Source organism: Manis javanica, chromosome 2 (assembly GCF_040802235.1).
Source record: "Manis javanica isolate MJ-LG chromosome 2, MJ_LKY, whole genome shotgun sequence".
NCBI lineage: Eukaryota > Metazoa > Chordata > Mammalia > Pholidota > Manidae > Manis > Manis javanica.
In genome coordinates, this window is record NC_133157.1 from 201,637,698 (window position 1) to 201,657,940 (window position 20,243).

Here is a 20,243-nt window from a genome sequence, read left to right on the forward strand (position 1 = left end):
AAATAATTGAATCTCACTCACTAGCTTTCTTCTGTCACTTATAATATTCCTTGCGAACACTTAATCTGAGGACAGCTTTGTTAAGGAAGAGTTGCATCTACAGTCATAATGCAAAGATATATCTCATAAAAAGTATGGTACTCAAGACTGGGTCATGTACAGCTTTCAAATTAGAGTAAATTCCTGGGCCTATTGGATGAGCGATACATATACCAAAATTTACTCTTGGCTGACTTAGATTAGCTGGCAGTGGCAGGAAGAGAAATGGGAATATGAAATGATCCATATACTTCTTCACATCCAATGACCCCAACAATTGTAAACTGAAGTGACAGAGCAGAACAATATCCACTTGGTCTCTCCAGGGCCTATTCCATCCCTGATCTTCTTTCATAACAGGCACAGGCCCCTATTCTTTTCATAGTTCTGCCATTCATCCTCCATATTCTGGCTTTTTCATCCCATGCCCAGGTCCCTTGTCCTTCTTCCTATACCAGGCTAAGGACTGATGTTAGAATTTCTCTTTTTATTGTACCTGGTTCAGTGGAATATGGAAAGATTCCCTGATTATAACTCTGAACTCCAAAATCTGAAAAGCCTTCCTTTACCTAAACTAAATCAAGTGAACACTGATGTGAGCACTTTGGTTCTATGATTTATTGAAAGGTATGATGAAAACTGAAGTATCAATAAACTTGCAGTATCCCATAATTTTCATCTCAGATCCTTACTGAGATTTCTGTAAAAGTTCAGAACTAACAAGGAATATTTTTAAAAAAAAAGATGGAAAGAAGGAAGAGAGGGAGAGAGGGAGGGAGAGAAGAAGGAGGGAAGGAAGGAAAGAAAAACTTCAAAAAGATCAAGTCAGAAATATGTGTTAGGTATAATGAATTTTGCTATTTTATATGAGGCATTTGCCAGTACTTTTGAGATTCAAATTCTACAGCTGCCTTTTAAATTGCATATTTAAAAGATGTTATTTTAGTTCAAGGATAAAATTCAGTTCCAGAAACAAAAGCAAAAATGAACAAATGGAACTATATCAAGCTGAAAAGCTTCTATACAGCAAAGGACACCATCAATAGAACAAAAAGGCATCCTACAGTATGGGAGAATATATTCGAAAGTGACAGATCCGATAAAGGGTTGACATCCAAAATATATAAAGAACTCACACACCTCAACAAACAAAAAACAAATAATCCAATTAAAAAATGGGTAGAGGAGCTGAATAGACAGTTCTCTAAAGAAGAAATTCAGGTGGCCAACAGACACATGAAAAGATGCTCCACATCGCTTGTCATCAGAGAATGCAAATTAAAACCACAATGAGATATCATCTCACACCAGTAAGGATAGCTACCATCCAAAAGACAAACAACAAATGTTGGCGAGGTTGTAGAGAAAGGGGAACCCTCCTACACTGCTGGTGGGAATGTAAATTAGTTCAACCATGTGGAAAGCAGTATGGAGGTTCCTCAAAATGCTCAAAATAGAAATACCATTTGACCCAGAAATTCTACTTCTAGGAATTTACCCCAAGAATGCAGCACTCCAGTTTGAAAAAGACAGATGCACCCCTATGTTTATTGCAGCACTATTTACAATAGCCAAGATACGGAAGCAACCTAAATGCCCATCAGTAGATGAATGGATAAAGAAGATGTGGTACATATACACAATGGAATATTACTCAGCTATAAGAAAAAAACAGATCCTACCATTTGCAATAACATGGATGGAGCTAAAGGGTATTATGCTCAGTGAAATAAGCCAGGTGGAGAAAGACAAGTACCAAATGATTTCACTCACATGTGGAGTATAAGAACAAATAAAAACTGAAGGAACAGAACAGCAGCAGAAGCACAGAACCCAAGAATGGACTAACAGTTACCAAAGGGAAAGGGACTGGGGAGGACGGGTGGGAAGTGAGGGATAAAGGTGGGAAAAAAGAAAGGGGGCATTACGATCAACATGTATAGTGTGGGGGGGCACGGGGAGGGCTGTGCAACACAGAGAAGACAAATAGTGATTTTACAGCATCTTACTATGTTGATGGACAATGACTGTGAACGGGTATGTGGCGGGGGGGACTTGGTGAAGATGGGAACCTAGTAAACATAATGTCCTTCATGTAATTGTAATTGTAGATTAATGAAACCAAAATAAAATTAATTAAAAAAAGAAAATTCGGTTCCAGAATCTTGAAAACTAAATGTTGCAGTCTATACAAATTTTTTTTTAAATTTTAAAACTTCACATTTTAAAACATGTATATATGTGCATATGATATGCATAAAACAATGGTATATATAATACTTTTCAAAGAAGCATACTTCATGATTTTAAAAATGCCAATGTAAAACATAATTTATTTCATTCATACTCATAATTTTGATAGAAACAAGTAAAATTATTTTTTATTAAGTAAAACTTTATTTCTTAAATAGTCCATCTTACCATACATACACAGAGGTAGTTTTGTAGAACTCCAGTGCCATTTATACATGGAAAAAAACTATTGGTAGTTTAATTAGACCATTAATTAGATTAGGAAAGAACCTAATTCATATCAAGAGTCATGACCTAAATATTATTTCATCCTGGACTCTCAATCATATTTCCCTCTAAATCCCTCCCAGATGAAACTTTCAGATTTGGATGATGGCCAATGAAGGAGGCAATATTTGAGTTTGAAACATTTAGCTTAGCCAAAAGCTGGAAGATTCTTCTAAGTCTGTTCTGATCCAGGTTTGAGACATGGCACCCAATCTGTTCCTCCCAGTCTCCGTGGTTCTCAACCTGACAGTTTCCTTAGAGTAAAGCCTTGAAATGGGTCCTAGACCCTGTGACTCACCTCCTTTTCTGCCCTGTCTGAAGTATACATTTCAGGGAAAAGAGGCAGACAGCGTGGATGACATTCAAGATGCCACTCAGCTCCAGAATTTAAGTCTTATGTCGCTTCAGGAGTATCCGATTCCTTCCTTCTCGTCATAGTTTGTTGTATTGAAGTTGCCATGTTTTCCTGATACTATTGACCTCACCCCTTAGTAAGCAGAACTTACAAACAGGCCTGCATGTCAGTATCTCTGCTTCCTAAATATATCACTTCCTCTAAGGACCCATGACTGGCGCATTACTCTTCTCTCCTCTTTACACCTTCTGAACCAGATTTCATGGACAATCTTTTCAATACATAGACTCACCTGGGCAGTTTTCAAATACCTGTGCTTTCAATGCATTTATAAATACAACATCCTCATGTAGAAAGACCTCACAAATTACAAGAAAACAAATTTCTATGTGACTTAAATAACTTTAAAACTAATTCAACTTTTAAAGAACTCAAAACCATTTATGATGGTAGTAGTGCAAGTCTGCATGGTTTGCAAATCTGCTCCCAAGCAATAAAACACTATCATTTAAATCACAGGTATTTAGACTGGCTTTCAAATATAATTAAAGATAAATTAAATGTACCATCATATACTTACCACCTTATATTTTCTCAGCCTTAACATGGCATTTTGTTTTCAAAAACTTTTTCGGGTAAAGGGGCAACATGATCCCCATATTCCTGGTTGGAAAATCAGAACCCTGGGCCTAATTTGAGCCAGCAAAGGTCTGGCTAAAATTTTACATCATCTGAATACAACTTCAGTTGTGTTTTCATTAACAAAGCATTTTTCACATTTTTTTACAAAGGTTTTAAATTTCAGATGTTCTGTTTAAGACATGATTTTAACGAAACAGCAGTAGACACTGAGAAGTGACTGACTGGTGGCTACCATGGGGGATGGGCTGCGGTGGATAGGTAGGGAGGGTGAAGGGAATCAAATAGCATAAAAATAGCACAAAATCAAGCATAGTATATGTTTCATATTAAAAAAAGCACTTTGTATTAAAAAAACCATTACACAAAAAAATTTCCTTCAAAATTATGATTTTTTTAAATTTAAGTATAGTTGATATACAATATTATACTGGTTTCAAGCATACAACACAATGATTCAAAAGTTACCCATATTATTAAATCCTCACCCCAACTAGTGCAGTAACTGTCTGTCAACATAGAAAGATGTTATAAAATCATTGGTTATATTCTTCCTGCTTCACTTCCATCCCCGTGACCAACTTACTATGATTTAGATTTTTGTGCCCCTTTATTCCTCTCATCGTCCCTACTCACCCACCCCAACCCTGCCCGCATGGTGACCACCAGTCAGTCACTTCTCAGTGTCTCTGAGTCTACTGCTGTTTCGTTAAATTTGTTTTGTTTTGTTTAGATTTTTGTTGATTCAAGAATCTATGTTGAAATCTATTGAAGACAGATTAATAGTTATGCAAGCAAAATAGAAGATTCTGTATGAATCAAGAAATCACTACACCAAAGCTCTGTTTAACAAACAACAAAAATCTGTGCCTTCCTAAGATTCTAATGCAGATAATTTCATTCCATTGACTTAAACACCATGATTTCTACATTAGATTTAACATAAAGCGCCATGATGTGATATTCCTCATCAGATGGTTTTCCTCACAGAGTACTAGCTGATCTATCTGTCAGCTTTGCAGTTTCTTAAGTGCTACTATCCCATCATTTAAATGGTTTTTCATTGTACAAGATTCTGAAATTATCAAGCAAACATGAACCTTCATGTTTCTGTTACCACTGTGTTTTCTCTATGACTCACAAAGAAAATCTTTACTCATAAAGTTGTTAGAGATACTCTTCATTTTACGCTTACCCGTGAATTTCATTCACATTCACATACTTTTAAACTTTCAAGCTACTAAAAATAATGACAAATTAGACTGAACTTTCTAGTTTATATTAATCAGTTATTCACAAGCCCCCAAATTCCCCTTTGTCTTTCAAGTATTAAGTTGCTTTTATTTCAGAGGATATCCCATTTTCAACTGGGGACTGAAAGAGTATCTAACACAAACTTGAGTAAAATAGATTCCACTTTAACACTACATGCACACACTTATGCATATGTACATGACTGCACACACACCTTTATGTACATAAATTCTATTGCATTCCTAAAGGTAAATCAACTTGCTACATGAGATGTATGGAACAAAGATGTCAAATTGAATTGCAACTAATTATTTACATTTTCTTTAAATATTTATTCCAGCCATCTCATTTGCCGGACTGCCCATTATATTTACCCCCAAAAAATTATAATTAGCTCTGCTCATTTCACATTTCCTAATAAATCAATAACTCTTTTATAATCTGGTAAGAAATCCTATTCCACTCTTACTTCCAATAGATCACTTGGTCCTAACAATAAATCCAGCTAACAAGTGTGCTAGTTAATTAATTATAACAATTTGTTTGCACTGCTACAGCCTTGAAACTAACACCCCAGTCCATAGTACAGCAAGGGTCTGCATCTGTGTAGAACATTCTCAACTATTGTTGAGGACTTTGGGGGACTACATGTACTCAACAAGAAACTGCTTGCTTTTGAATGGGAGATCTTCCTCAGGTTAGTCTGAAGGTGGCCATATATTAATACCTTGTATTCCTTCTACTTGGTTAAATAATCTTGAAGCACTGAGCTTCCCAGGATTCTTTGGAACATGAATGCATTGTGGAAAATAGGTATGGCTGCCTTTCCTCCTAATAACCTGTTCTAGTATGTATGTAAAAGTTCACCCAGTGTTGTTTGATGTGAAGGCTTAGCTCACAGAATAACAAAGCACATGAGTTATTTTGAAGGAGTCCCTTCCTAGGCACACACTAACATATAAAAAGGTGAAAATACGTAAACTCTCTACACTGTGTTTTCATCCAGTTTCCAAAGTGCATCTCTGGTCTTTATTTAGGAGCAATCAATCTCCCTGCCTAAATAGCTGGTAAATTATATCAACAGTGTTCACGCATACCCAAATCTTAAAACTCAGACTAAAATGGCATTGCATCCTAAGACTTCATAAAGGCAGAATTTTCACCGATACATTAATTTTTGAAGATACCTTAAAGGCCTAAAATAATAAATGATTTAATAACTCAGGAAGCAAATATTCTGCAGTATATTTAAGATCATTTAGATCTATAGATTATAACATAGATTATATTATTTTTCCAGAAGTGGCATTGATCCATTAGTCTTTACAGCTGTTTCTAGAATCTATGGAAATAATTTTTTTTACACAAAATATAGTCAAGAATTAATAAATGTGGTCCATAGTTTTCACGTTCTCAGTACAGAGCAATTTAAAGAGGCAACAAAACAGAATGGATAGAATTGGGGACAGTTTTTTAAACAGAAGGAAACAGAAATTGCCTAGGCTGCACCTCATTGTACAGGTAAGGAAACAGATGTCACAGGTGACTTTCCCAAGACCACACAGCACGTTAATGGCATCAGTCCAGGAGACTTGCAAGACTGTTTAACCAAAAAACCAACTTTGAAAATAATGAGTGACTTGATTTTACACATTCATTAAGAAACTAGATTTTAATATCAGTTTTCACCTACATAATACATAAACTTCTTTTAGGGTGCATTGGTACGAACCAACAGTGGGCTCTCAGGCTGCTAACTTGCTCACACAACCAAATTAAGGCTCTGATCTCTCCTTCCAGTGTGTGCCTTACAGTGAGTGTTAGTGGGAGTTATACTTGTCTGGAACAAGAAAATGTGGTCTTTAAAGAGAGCATCGGTTACCAATAAAGACAGGATTCTCCAGCCCAGTGATCTCCCCTCTTCTCCCTCCCCAACAGAAGACAGCTCACTTTGTCCATTTGGCTCCCTGGGGGTACAATATTTATGAGCTATTTTCTCACTTTTCACCCCATCCACACCCCACCTTGACTTACTGAACTGTTAAGGTAATTCTTTTAATCTTCTAGCATGACTCACAAGTAACTTACTTGATAGAAGGAAGACTTAGTATTATAAATATATATATATTACCATAGCTTGGTTAATAAAAGTTCATGCTGGCCAAATAGAGACAGGTGATAGCCTTTTATAGTAGCCAGGTCAAGAAATACAGAGAAATACAAAATTCACAGGAAGGCAAACATGCTGAGATGTCAGGGAAACTCAAGAAAATATTGCCCCCTAGAGTACCCGTTACTTAATATGTAATTTTTATTTATAAAACCATCAGCAGCTCCAATTTCCAGGAAATTAACCAACTCATTACTTAAGACCTGGTCAGTTAAGCCCCCTCGGTTTGCACAAGGAGCTCCTTTATAAGAATCCCCATACTGCTCATGGGGCAGTGTATTGTAAAAGGAAACTCTTTCACTTTGGCTCTATTAGCTAAGTCAAGGCACACTCTTGTAACTTACCTTTCCTTATGCCAAATGAAAAGACAATGAGCACAAGTCAATCCTGTAAGCCCTTTTAAGCACCTCCTCTCCTTTACATTTTACCTACTTTAGGTGAATCTTAATCTCATAGTCCTAAATTTCCAAATTTCATAGACAGTTCAGTGCCTTTTTTACTTCCCTTCCTCTTTTTTCCTAGGTCAGAACTTCCTAAAGACAGGTACTATATCCTACGTCACACGACAGTAAACCAAACCATGTGTCTCCAATACTAAACCAGCACCTGTCCTCCCCCATTCTATTTTAGCCTTGTCTATTAGCAAAAGTTTTAATTTTATCTTAACATTTATAAATTTCAGAGTACAAAGATTTAAATAGCCAGTTATCACAGAAGCAGTCCTAAATGTTCTCTAAAACAACATTCTCTCACCTGAATTATACACAGAGCTGGTTGTATTCCAGAGAAAGCTATGACTAAACTAGTCAGACCACAGGATTATTTTAAGGTCAATTTCTTAATGAGCTTATACTGATTATCTAGTATATAATGTTTTTAAAGGATTGAAAAATGTGAATAGCTGCTTCTCTTACCTGTAGGAGGGCCTTCATCCCACCCTTCTGCCCTCTTAATTCGATGTGCTGTGAATCCTAAGCAGATATTGACTCCAGCAGCAAAAGTAAACAGGGAGATTACCTAAGGGAATAAAGAGATTGGGTTGTCAAAGACAGCTGGACAAGACTAAACTGTATCATATGAAGGCAATTCAAATGACTTCAACATCACCAGCTGATCCTATCACTCCCAAAATGCCCCCATAAAGCTCTGTCTTAATTTGTAAAACAAAAAGACAAATCCAAAACCAGGGGCTAATTCTGAAGCTCTAGCCTTTCCCCTCTGGTTCCATCATTCTCCTACCTGATACACGTGGAGGGAGCTTGTCCGAGCCATGGCCGAGGGTCTTGGAAAGCCTTTTGCAGTGTGTTCTCTTTTGCCTATACTGAATGCACTGCTTTTTGGGGCTCTGAGTTCAGTCTATTAACTACAAGTAATCCCACCTGGGCAGTTGACAGGCTTTTCTGATTTGGCCACAGCTCGATTTCATCACGGTCCGTTCACAAATCGCAGCTCTGAGCATAAGAGGCTTGAAACATCACTGCCCTTTTCTCCACCCCCTTATCGGTCCCTCCCCTAACACACAGGCACTTTCATGTGGTTTCCTCTGCTAACATGAGGGCTTCTTACGTTGCTGTGGCCAGTAACAGTGCATGTTCATTTTCCTTCCCTCACAAAAACACGGTTTTTAAAAAAGAAACCAAATGTATTTTATCCTATAAAAATGAAACAGAGCCGTAAAAGGGTTTCTACCAGCTTCAAGCTTTTAAGGTTTACAACATACTTATTCAATGCAGTCAACCTCAAGACTTTATTTTTTTAAAACAAGGGAAGTTCTATAATTTATAAACCTAGTAACTTTTCCTGTCTTTCCCATTTATTTATTTTTCTGGCAGTTTCAACGACCCTGTCCCTGTTGCCACATTCTCAGCTACTCCCAAATTCTCAAACATTTCTCACGATAGAATCTCCCAAGATTGTAACTAACCCAGGAGATAGTATTATTTTTTTCCCCAATGTTGCTGTTCAAGTTTAGAGAAGTAACTTTTATCAAAATACTGGGGATGCCAGCTAAGCAGCATAAAGTCTTTCTGTCCTCTTAGAAGAGACAAAATAACTTCATTCTCTGCCTCTTCTTCCCCAAAAAGCTGTCAGCTTGTTTCGGGATTTTTTTTTTTTTTTTTTTTTTGGTGTGGGGGGTAGGGACAGTGGTATTGGATGAGGAAGTTTTATTTGTGATTGAATTTCCAAAGGAAATTTCAACGGCAGCAAGAATTTAGCTTTAAATAATTGTTTCCTGAATTATATCCCAGTTAAATCATCTAGCCACCAAACACTGTGTCCTTTGAGGCTATCATGATGTTAAAGTTTCTTTACTAAGCTGTTTGGCAACCAGGAGACTTCTAGGAGAAATCAAGGCCTCTAAATCTGAAAGTTACTTAAATATTGTATGTTTTTAGGATTCAAATGAGGGAAGAAGGCTTGTCTTCAGTTTTTCTCTCACAAGGCCCAGTGACCATCAATCATGCACAGAGCGCGCGCGTGTGTGTGTGTGTATGTACGTAAACAAATACAGCACTTCCCATCCAACAAATTACTAACGGAGCAGTGGCTCTGCTCAAATAAAACATGATAGCACAAAAGCAAGAAACTTGTTTATAGTGGATGGCACAGTAGGCCTGGGTTTCATTATATATTCTAGGCTTGAGCAACAGATAATTGAGAAAAAGAAAACACACTGCCAAACTTTAAGTTGCCCTTCTAAAATCTTTTTAGCTTGGCAGTCTCGCAGAGATGGCAGGCTTACGAGTTTTTCTATAGAAGTCCCTTACGTTAGTCTGTGTGCCATACTGAAGTGATTTGGAGTTGGGTATTTAGCAGGGCTCAGGAGAGAGGTTAACTCGATATAAGATTTTTATACTATTTATGTTAAATTTAAAGATGCAGGCTTGCTTTTACAGAGGAAAACTATAAACCAAAAAAGGAAAACGTCAAGGCAATCTTACAATTGTACCATATGCCACAGTGTTCCAATGTTGTAAAAAACCCACCTCCCCTGCCCTCCCACCTCCCTAGCCCTTGCAGGAGGTCCAACAACTTTAGATTCTGTCTGACAATGGATTGTTGAAACCCAGCTTGAGGACAATAAGGGCTCCCCTTGAGAAAATAATTAGTCTCAGAAGATAAATATCATCCATTAATTTTTTTGACATGCAGAGTAGCTATGCACTGGAAAAAGCCTTGAGTGTAATAGCCAAGTTGATCCATAATTGGCTTCTGTACAGCACTTGTTACCAAATATCTAAGAGGCTTGAGCTCAGCCACTATTTATTTTAACAATTCTGCCAAAGAACTTTATCTTCTATCAGGTCATTGTGCATACGGAACTCATTAAAACACACACACACAAATGCACGTGTGTGCACACATACACACACCATCAAACCACAGTTGAATAGAATTTTACTACAGGACATTATTATAAATTAACTGTAAGGAGGATGGCTAAAACCCTACCTTAGGCATCATATCATCATCAAAATACAATTATACTTCATTACCTTAAACTACGAAAACCAAAAAGTCTGATAATGCATACCATGGGTCTAGAAACTCAACTAAAATGTCTGGAATATAATCCAAACATTCTATAACAAAACTGGATTAAGAAAGTTCACCTGCTCTGGTGTTTTAAGACTGTGGAATAAGGCCACCTGTGGTTAAATCAGTAAATAAGAAAGTACATGAGAAAAACTAAAATTAACTTCCAGCATGATTTATTAATCCAGTCATATTTCAGAAAACACTGCTCCCTGGCAGAAGAAAACCCAGAACTATTAAATCTTTTAACAGTCTCAGGCCCCAGAAACCATTCTGTGGTTCCTCCTCAAGCTTTATTGTATATAAGACTCACCTTGGAAGCTTGTTTCAAATGTTGACGCTTAAGGCCTACTCCCCAAGATTCTGATTCATTAGGTCTAGGGAGTGGGGAGTTTGAGCGCCAGATAAAAACCAGCACAATAGGCTATTCTGATGCCAGTAATGTAAGGACCACATAGAGAGAAATAGCATTGGAATAAATTACTCTGAATTAATTTGTTTATGCCCTGATGTTGAATTGTTTGGTCTAATGCATAACATAATTTTAATATATTATGAATAGCATTCACTATTAATTGGACATTAAAGTTTGGACCTCTTAATGACAAACCATGGCTGTTCCCCATGGGAATCATCTCCAAACTGTAAGAAGCAGAACAGTATTTTATTTACTTTGCTGGTGGTACAAAGCAGTAGTGTGTGTATTGCTTAATTGCAATACAGTAGTTGCATTTATACAAATGCACAGTCTATCTTTTCATGAAAAGGTTCTGTGAATCCTTGTTCCCAAGCCCTGATTAAGGTAAGAGGGCTTGAGGTCAGCTGTGAGATTTGAAAGATATGTAACTGAGGGTTGTCATTCTTGCCTCCTGCAGTAATTATGAAATTTTTATGGACTGATTCAAATTTTTCTATATCTAGTTTCTCATTATGCAGAATTAACTGCATAATGGAGCCTTGATTTTACTTAACACTGTTTCTAGAATAGTTCTGAGACTTTGATGTGAGACAGTTACTGAGCACCTGATTTTCATTAGTACCATTTAGGAGTAACTATAGCACACACATTAGGAAAGTAAGAAAATAGCACCCACATGTATTATTACAAAAGTTTTTGAGATAATCTTTTTAAGTTCTGCTGCAGTTGTAGGCTATTAGAAAATTCAGAATAAAAAAGGGACAACAGTCTTTGCAAAAGGGATTTAGCAATCTTAATTGAGCAAAAAATTATGACAGCTAATAGAATAACAAGCTGACTCAATTGCGGCTCAGTCCACAATCCAGGACTGCAGATGTGTATAAAGTAGATACCACTTAAGATTCTAAACCACAGGTGCAAAGTTTTATGGGTAATCTATGGCCCCAGAGGGGTTCTTCAGGGAAGAAATAGCATATGCCTATTCAAATGCAAACAAGGATTTGTGCTATTAGTTATTATACAATTGAAGGCTGAAATCAACACTGTCACACCTTTCAATGACTTCAATTTACATTGCAAACTTCTATGTCTTACATTTACTCCCAATGGAATCTAAACATAAGCCCCCACACCAGAACAATCTCTGTCCTCTAAGAATATTCATTCATTGCACAAATGATCATTAGCTCCTACCGTGTAGCAAGCACTGTTCTGAGCACCAGTACTATATAGGGAGCTGAACCAAACATAGTCTCCTGCCTTCCCTATTAATCAACTAGACACAGAAATAAAAGCAAAATTGCAACTGTGGTAAGTACAGAAGTACTTAGTCAATGGTGCTATGAGAACATGAAATTCAGGACTGATCTAGTCAGGAGGGTCTTGGAAGACTTTGTGGAGTATCAGCTGGGCTGTGATGTGAAGGGTAGTTGGAAGTAGACAGGACAGGAGGGAAAGATTCTAGACAGAGAGAATAGGATGTGCAAAGGATCTGTGTTAAGCTGGAGGCACAGCACATCCACAAGATGACCAGCTGGACTAGTGCAGGGACAGCAAATGCGGGCATGGAGTGAAATGAGCTTGGAGAGATTAGGAGAGGCCAGTTCATGTGGGGCCTCGCCGATCATGTTAGGTGGTACTGTCATATCCTAAAAGCAATATAAATCCTTAAAAGGGCGTAAGTACATGAAGGTCAAATCAGATTTTGAAGCACTAATCCCTGTACAGGGTAGATATGAATTGGAGGATGTCAAGAATGGATACAGCAGATCATTTGGGAGACGATGCCAGTAATCTGGACAAAAGAGAGTAACACCTTGCACCAAGAAGGTTAGGATGATGGTGGAGAGGAAGAAAACAGGGAGAGTTAGAAAAAAGGCTTGTTAATGAATTGGGGGGGGAGAGGTGTAAGGGGCATGAAGGTGTGAAGTGTGACTCCTGAGTTCATGAATATTTAACAATTATGATGAACAAGTACATATTCAGTAAGTCACGTCTTAAGTTTTAATTGCATTATAAAAAAGACATGGAGATATGTATCCACTTGTTAACACTCTAGAATTAAATAGTGAAAGTAAGGACTATGGCTGATAGCTTTAAAATATTTATCAGTAGTTTTAAAAACCATCAAAGGCAGTTGATTTTAAGTTATTTTGGACTTTAAACACTGAAAACACATTTATTCATAATTGAAGTTTACAAAAAAATTACCACTGGGAAGTAACTCAGCTTTGTTCCTGATTCTTGCCTGTCACAAAACATTTTAAAACTCAAAATTCAGCTTAAGTCTACTTCTCTCCAGCTACTCTGAGACCTGCATGCTGAGTATCCAGGCAAATGGAAGAAGGCTTAAGAGTTTGGCGAGATGGCTTGCCAGCATTTTCATCTTTGAGTCTACTTTGTAATTTGGACTATGTAATATATGAGCACACATGGGTGGGTATGACTAGAGAGAACTGATTTAACAACAGTTTCACCACAGGACTGAGGACTCATCCAGTCTCACAGAGGAAGGCTGAGAAGCATCTACCAACCCCACTTGCAGACGAAGAAATGGAGGTCCAGAGTACGCGACATCTCTAAGGTGGTAAACATTGAGTCACGTCTAGAAATGGGGTGTCCCCAGTCAGCCTCGCCCTCTTTTACTATAGCATGGTGTCTCTCCATTACACCACACGAGGGCCTCAATCCCTCACGGCCAAAACGCAGCTAACTAAACAAGCAGTTCACCCTCCCAACTGCATTTCTTTTCATAAAAACCTTAGAATAATTTTTCTACTGCTACTATCCTTTCATCTCTTGTTTCTAATCAGACACTATGTCTATAGGTTCTAGTTAATAATTATAACTGTTGCTATCCTTTATCAGAGCTGGCTGAGTGCTATTAGTGCCTAAATTATCTTCCAATGGGACTACTTTTAGATTGATTCCTCCATCTGGACATACATTAGAAGTTCGTCTCATAACTGCTCTTCCTGTTTGCACTCTCTGCCCTCTTCAAACATCATTTCATTGAGGCCGCTCTTATCCAACCTGTAATTCATTCCCATTAATTGCCCAGAGAGCTCTGCATAAAATGCAAATCTGATGATTTTCCTCCCAAACCTAAAACCTGCCAGTGGCTCCAGATCCCAGAAGTTCTCAAAGTGTGATCACTGGACTCACAGGGTTAGGAATCACCTGGCAGCTTACTAGAAATGCCAGTCCTTGGTCCTACCTCAGATCTACTGAATCAGAAATTTTGGAGATAGAGCCCAGAATTCATGTTTTAACAAGTCTATCTAGTGATTCTGATGCAAGTTTGAGAACCACTGACCTAGAGCATAAAATTCAAACTACTTAGTAAGGCACATAGGACTCTAAATCTAAAATTAAGCTCCCCAGATTCAGATCCAGGTTCCACCACTGCTTCACTGTGAAACCTCACATGACCCTTAAGAGTGAATTACTTGTCCATCCTAAGACTCAGTTTTCTCATCTGTGTCCAACTCATAGGATTTTTAAGAGTATTAAATGAAATAATCCATGCAAATTGCCTAGCACAATGCGTGGCACAGAAGAATGCCTAATGAATGGCAAGCTTTCTTAATTAGAGAAATATTTGCTATTTTTTATTATGTTGTGCTTTCTCACACCTCCTTTCTCTAATATACCTCATGGCTTTGGCCTCGAATGCCCTTCTCCACATAATCTCCCTGGCAAACTCCAACACATTCATGAAGAATTCAGGTCAAGTGTCACTCCTCTGCAAAGCACCCCCTGATTTGGCACTTCCCATCCAGAGCAATGGGCTACTCTGCTTTGTTCCATATTGTCTATAATCTCTTTTTAGACATCTCTATCCCTTGTAATCTCTTTGAATGCAGGGACCAATCATCCTTGCACTCCACAAAGCTTTGTGTCTTTCTTGGGATATAAAAGGCAGATAATAAATGTTTGTTAAATGAAGTACTTGGCATCAAGAAATCAGAATTTGAATTTGAATTCTTCCTCTCTTACTAACTAAATGTGTCACTTCAAACCCATGTTTCTTCATCTGTAAAGCAGGATTATCAGGCTAACTCAGTAGTTTATAACCCTTTTTTAAGCATTAAGGCCTTATTTTCAAATAAAATTCCAAAATGAATACCAATGCCAATGTCTAAATTTGGAGCTGCTCAACTTTAGGTGGGAGTGTACAGCCAGGTTCCCATCTAACCAGACACCCCCCTTCTCCCTACAGCCCCTTCTCAAGAGACCTGGAATTTCAGGGAGAGCAATTTGTGAAGAAAACAAAAACAATGAATAATGAAGTGAATTTCATGATTTAAATACCTTTTCTAAATCTAACCCTGTTTTTATAGTATTCAGATACCTACACACACAGAGCAAACCTGACCCAAATCGCCCCCAGCTCAGGTCTCTCACTGATGAGGGGTAGAAACTCTCCAGTCAAGCCCTTTCCTCCAGTACCCACACCCATCATGCCAGTCTCAGCTGCCTGCGCTCATGGTGCTCTTCCAAATCTGAGTTGATCCATAGCCTTCCCAAGGCTCAGCATCTTCACACAGACCCCCTCTCCAACTGAGGTACCTGCTACACCATCCCCATTTCAAGGACCTATAGATTCTACCCAACTCATTTCTCTCTCATCCCTCTAGTGTTCCCTGTTTTATTGAGTATTTCTTGTCTCAGCAAGAAGATCATAAATTCCCAGAGAGCAGGAGAAAGAAACAACATGGTATAGAGACTAAGCATCTGGATTCAGGAGTCTAGCCCACCTGGGTCTGCCTCACTCAAACACGAGACCTTGCTAAACTTCTCTAAAACTCAGGTTCCTTTTCACAAAAATAGTAATAGTCCTTATCACAGGGGGTTGATATGAAGACCAAATGATATAATGCACATTAAGCGAGTAGCTCAGCACTTGAAACATAGAAAACACACAAATATCAGCCATTCCTATATATAAGAAGATAAAGACTGAGTGAGTCATCTGCTATCATGTTGTCAGCATTTAGCAAAGTTCTGGGCACATAACGTGCTGAGGAGGAACACAGATTCTAGGAAAATTCCCTTTACATACGGACAGATTATATGCAGATTAAAGTTAGAAACGTTACAAACCTTTTCATCCTTTTCACATTCTCTCTAACCTGAAGAGAAAATGGGCAGCACTTATTTGACAAAGGGTAGGGTGATTCTGGAGACAGCTGTGAAGGCACACATTTCAGCTACAATAATAAAGGTGTTCCATTTGGATTGGAAAGTCCCAAGATTTTGAGCTCCAACTCAAGAAATGTGTTTGAATGCAAACCTAAAAGGAAGTTTATGCTTACTGCTGGAATGGCTTCGTCACATGCTTAGCAGAGCAACAGTACCCTGGGGAGAAAGCAGAACTCACATTTCTGTGATTCCCCTTGCAATCAAACAACAGCTAGTGAATTCAGCAAACTAGGAATGGAAGGGAACTTCCTCTTCCTGGTAAGACTTCTACGAAAATCTCAGAGCTACCACCACACTTAACGGTGAAAGACTGAATGCTTTTCCCCTAAGATCGGGAACAACACAAGGATGTCTTCTCTCACCACTTCTACTCAACATTGCACTTGTAGCCAGGGCAGTTAGGCAAGAAAAACAAATAAAAGGCATTCTAATCAGAAGGGAACAAACACAACTATCACTATTCAGAGATGGCATGAACTTGTGTGTAGAAAATCCTAATCAATCTATTTAAAAAATTGTTAGAATTAACACATGAATTCAGGAAGGCTGCACGATACAAGCTAAATATATTTTTAAAATCAGTTGTATTTCTGGACACTAGTAATGGATGATCTAAAATGAAATTAAGAAAACAGTTACATTTAGAATAGTATCAAAAAACTCAAATACTCACTAATCAATTTAACAAAAGAAGTGTGAAACTTGTACACTGAAAACTAGAGAGCAACATTGAAATACATAATAGGAGGCCTAAATAAATGGAAAGACATCCATGTTCATGGATTGGAAGACATTACTGTTAAGATGGCGAGAAAGTAAAAAGATGTTCCACAAAATGGAAGAAAATACTTACAAATCATATAAAAATAAGAATCTAGTATCCAGAATATATATTTTTTTAAAAACTGTTACAACTCATCAATAAAAAGACACATAACCCAATTTTTGAAATGAACATAGGGTTATAATAGATATTTGTAGAAAGAAGATATGTAAATGAACAATAAGTACACGAAAAGACGCTCAACATCACTAGTCATTAGGAAAACGCAAACCAAAACTGCAATGAAACACTTCACACTCACCAGGATGGCTGTAATTAAAAAGACAATGTTTACATGAGTATAATAAACACATGTCAAAATTCACCAACCTGTACAGTAAGATTTATGCATTTTATTTCATGTACCTCAGTATAAATATAAATAAATGGAAAAAGAAAAAAAAGACAGAAAATAACAAGTGTTGGAAAAGATGTAGAAAAAGTGGAACTTTCATATATTATTGATAGGTTTGCAAAATGGTGCAACCACTTGGAAAACAATGTGTCGGTTCCTCCAAATGTGAAACAGAGTTACCATAAGACCCAGCAATTCCACGCCTGAGTGTACACCCAAGAGAATTGAACATCTATGTCCACACAAAACCTTGTACACAAATGTTCATAGCAGAATAATCAACTGATGAATGGATAAACAAAATGAGGTACAGCCACACAATTAAATATTATTCATCAATAAAAAGGAGTGAAGTCCTGACACATACTGTAACCTGGGTGAATCTTGAAAACATCATGCTAAGCGAAAAAAGTCAGACACAAAGATGACATATTGTGTGTTCCATTTATAAGAAATATCTAGACTAGGCAAATCGATAGAGAAAGGAAGCAGATCAGTGGCTGTCAGGTGATGTGGGAGTGAATACTTTTGGATGTGAAGTCTTGTGCGGGAGTGAGGGAAATATTCTAAAATTATAACTGATATTTGCACATCTCTGAATGCATCAAAACCACTGAAATGTACAGTTTAAAATGGTGAGTGTTATGGTTTATGAATGATATCTCAAAATATGCTGCTAAAAAAAGAAAGAGCTGGTGATTATACCTGCAGTGAAGCAAGTTCCAAGGTGTTTTTGGACCCACAGAAAAGAAACACAAACCCTGATCATCAGCTCTCAGGTCAGCGCCTTCAAAGCTGCCTCCAGAGCCACAGCAGTTACCTTCCAAGCCAGACAACAGGAGGACCGAATCGTCTGAGTCATGGTGTGAATCTATTTCAACCAGCTTCTGTGTAAAGAAACCTCTGCATTCCTAAAAATAAGGAGGATTTCCTGGGACTCTTTCAGAACCCTTTTGGGCCTCTGCCATACTACTTTCATCAGGATTCCTGTTTTATTTTACTTTCAGATAAAATTCTTTGTAATAAGAATTAACTTGAGCACCTAGTATGTGTAAGGTATTGAGGATGCGAAAACAAAAACAGAATAAAGCCTCTTCCCAATGGGTCCCACAGTCTAGTGGAAAAAGAACTATAAAAGAATGTCAGGTAGTTGATAAATGATAAGGAAACCAAAGCAGAGTGAAAGAACAGAGTTAATGGGAGAAGCTCTTTTCAGTTGGATGGTAATGAAAGTCTCTCTAAAGAGAGGACTTCTTCAGAACAAAATTCTGGAGGGAGTCTCAGAAGGAACTCTGTGTCTCCCAGAAGGAACACAGCCAGTGATGTCAAAGAGGCAACAGGGTGCTGGTTCGTGGGGAACCTCACTGGTCACAGTGGGGTCTCTGTGTTTCATTTTGGGTGTGATGAGAAGTTACTGGAGGGATTTGAGTCGGGAATTGTCATGATCCAATTTATGCTTCCAAAGGCTCACTCTGAGTGGTGTTTAGAGAATGGATATTTAATGAGTCCCTTTATGGCCAGGGGTTGAGGAACCCGTGCCTCACACGGATGACAGTAGAAGGTGGGCTTGGTTATCTTTCTCAGTATTTGAAGGACAATGCAAGACACAGGAGTTTTATTTCATGTGTGCTTCCTTGGGCAAAACTAGAGGTTACAGAGGAGCATGGTTCATCTCATAATATGAGGAACATTCTAGCAATCAATACTGCCTGGGTTCTCTTATGAATAATGAACTCATGTTACTATTAAAGAAATGTCTGGGCAATGTTGGTCAGAAAATTTTATAAAGTATCTGAATTAGAGAGAGATTGGCAATATAACATTTAAGGTCCTTTCCTATTTTAGGTATCTATTATCTTCCTCTCAAAGTTCTCTTAGGGAAGTAAGTTCTCCCTCTGTAATGACTGGCAAAGAGTTACTCAAATCAAATTAGATAAACAGAATTTGGTTCTATCTTTTCTGAATAAACCAAAAGGAGAGGTAAGAATCCATATACAGACTTTGTTCGTACTATTTCTTCTCCTGAAGGAAATATACATGTAGGTATAGACAGAAAGATAGTCGGCATGTGCAGTTTAATGTATGCCAATTAAAAGGAACATCTGTCAGGCTAGGTGAAGAAAAAGAGAGACACCTTGCACAAAATCATTTGATGGACTTAAGCGAGATGAAGCTAACTACTCCTGGGTAGGTCTAGAAGACAGGCATAAAACAAGCTGACCTTACATTGCCTTTGCAGCCTTATAGGTCTCTTATAATCCTTTGTAAATAGAGAGCCGCTGCAAAGTTGAAATCCAGTGACCTCAGCTTGCCACCGGAGTACCACGCAAGAGAACGCAGAAGTCCTGTCCTCCTAAGCTTCTGTTGCTCTAATGAGAAATTCTGTACAACTTGTTAATTACTATAATCCTGGGCTCTTGGACTTGGTGAGAGTCATGGCTCAGATGCTCACTAGCTGTGTGGCCTTGACTGAGGTAGGAAACCTCTTTAGACCTCCATTTCCTCATATGTAAAATGGAATAATCCAGTACTTCCCTCATAAGGTTGTTGTGGGGATTAAGTAAAACAATCCCTGTCAGGTTAATTGTAAATAAAAAGAGCTACCACCTACTGAGCACCTAGAATATGCCAGACAATGTACAGAAATTATCACACTGGGTGTAATAATTTCTCAACAATCTTGCAAATTACATATTGGTTTCTTTTTTTGATAGCAGTTCACAGAAGTTTAAGTAATTTGCCCAAGTTCACACAAATTCATTCAAACTCAGGTCTGTCTAACTAAAGTCCAGCTTGTACTTCTTGATACAGTCCACTATGCTATGATACGTTTAGTTTTATTACTTTTAAAAGAAATTCCTCCAACCTCACATTTGGAGGGCAGTTGAGGAACTTTTCCCTAGTGCCTTCAACAACTGAGAAACAGAA

The 20,243-nt window shown here is 37.9% G+C and overlaps 1 protein-coding gene across 10 annotated transcripts in view; it reads right to left on the bottom strand.

Moving 5' to 3' along the window:
* The window catches only part of ENPP2 (ectonucleotide pyrophosphatase/phosphodiesterase 2), a 100,652-nt gene that overhangs the window by 67,224 nt on the left and 13,185 nt on the right, over positions 1-20,243 (bottom strand). For 9 of the 10 annotated variants that reach the window (XM_037010853.2, XM_037010848.2, XM_037010850.2 and 6 more), the window contains exon 2: positions 7,892-7,994. In XM_037010853.2, the coding sequence (XP_036866748.1) occupies positions 7,892-7,994 (103 nt within the window). Of the gene's footprint in view, positions 1-7,891; positions 7,995-8,216; positions 8,415-20,243 lie in introns of those variants that run through there. The other variant, XM_037010854.2, reaches the window with a different exon arrangement.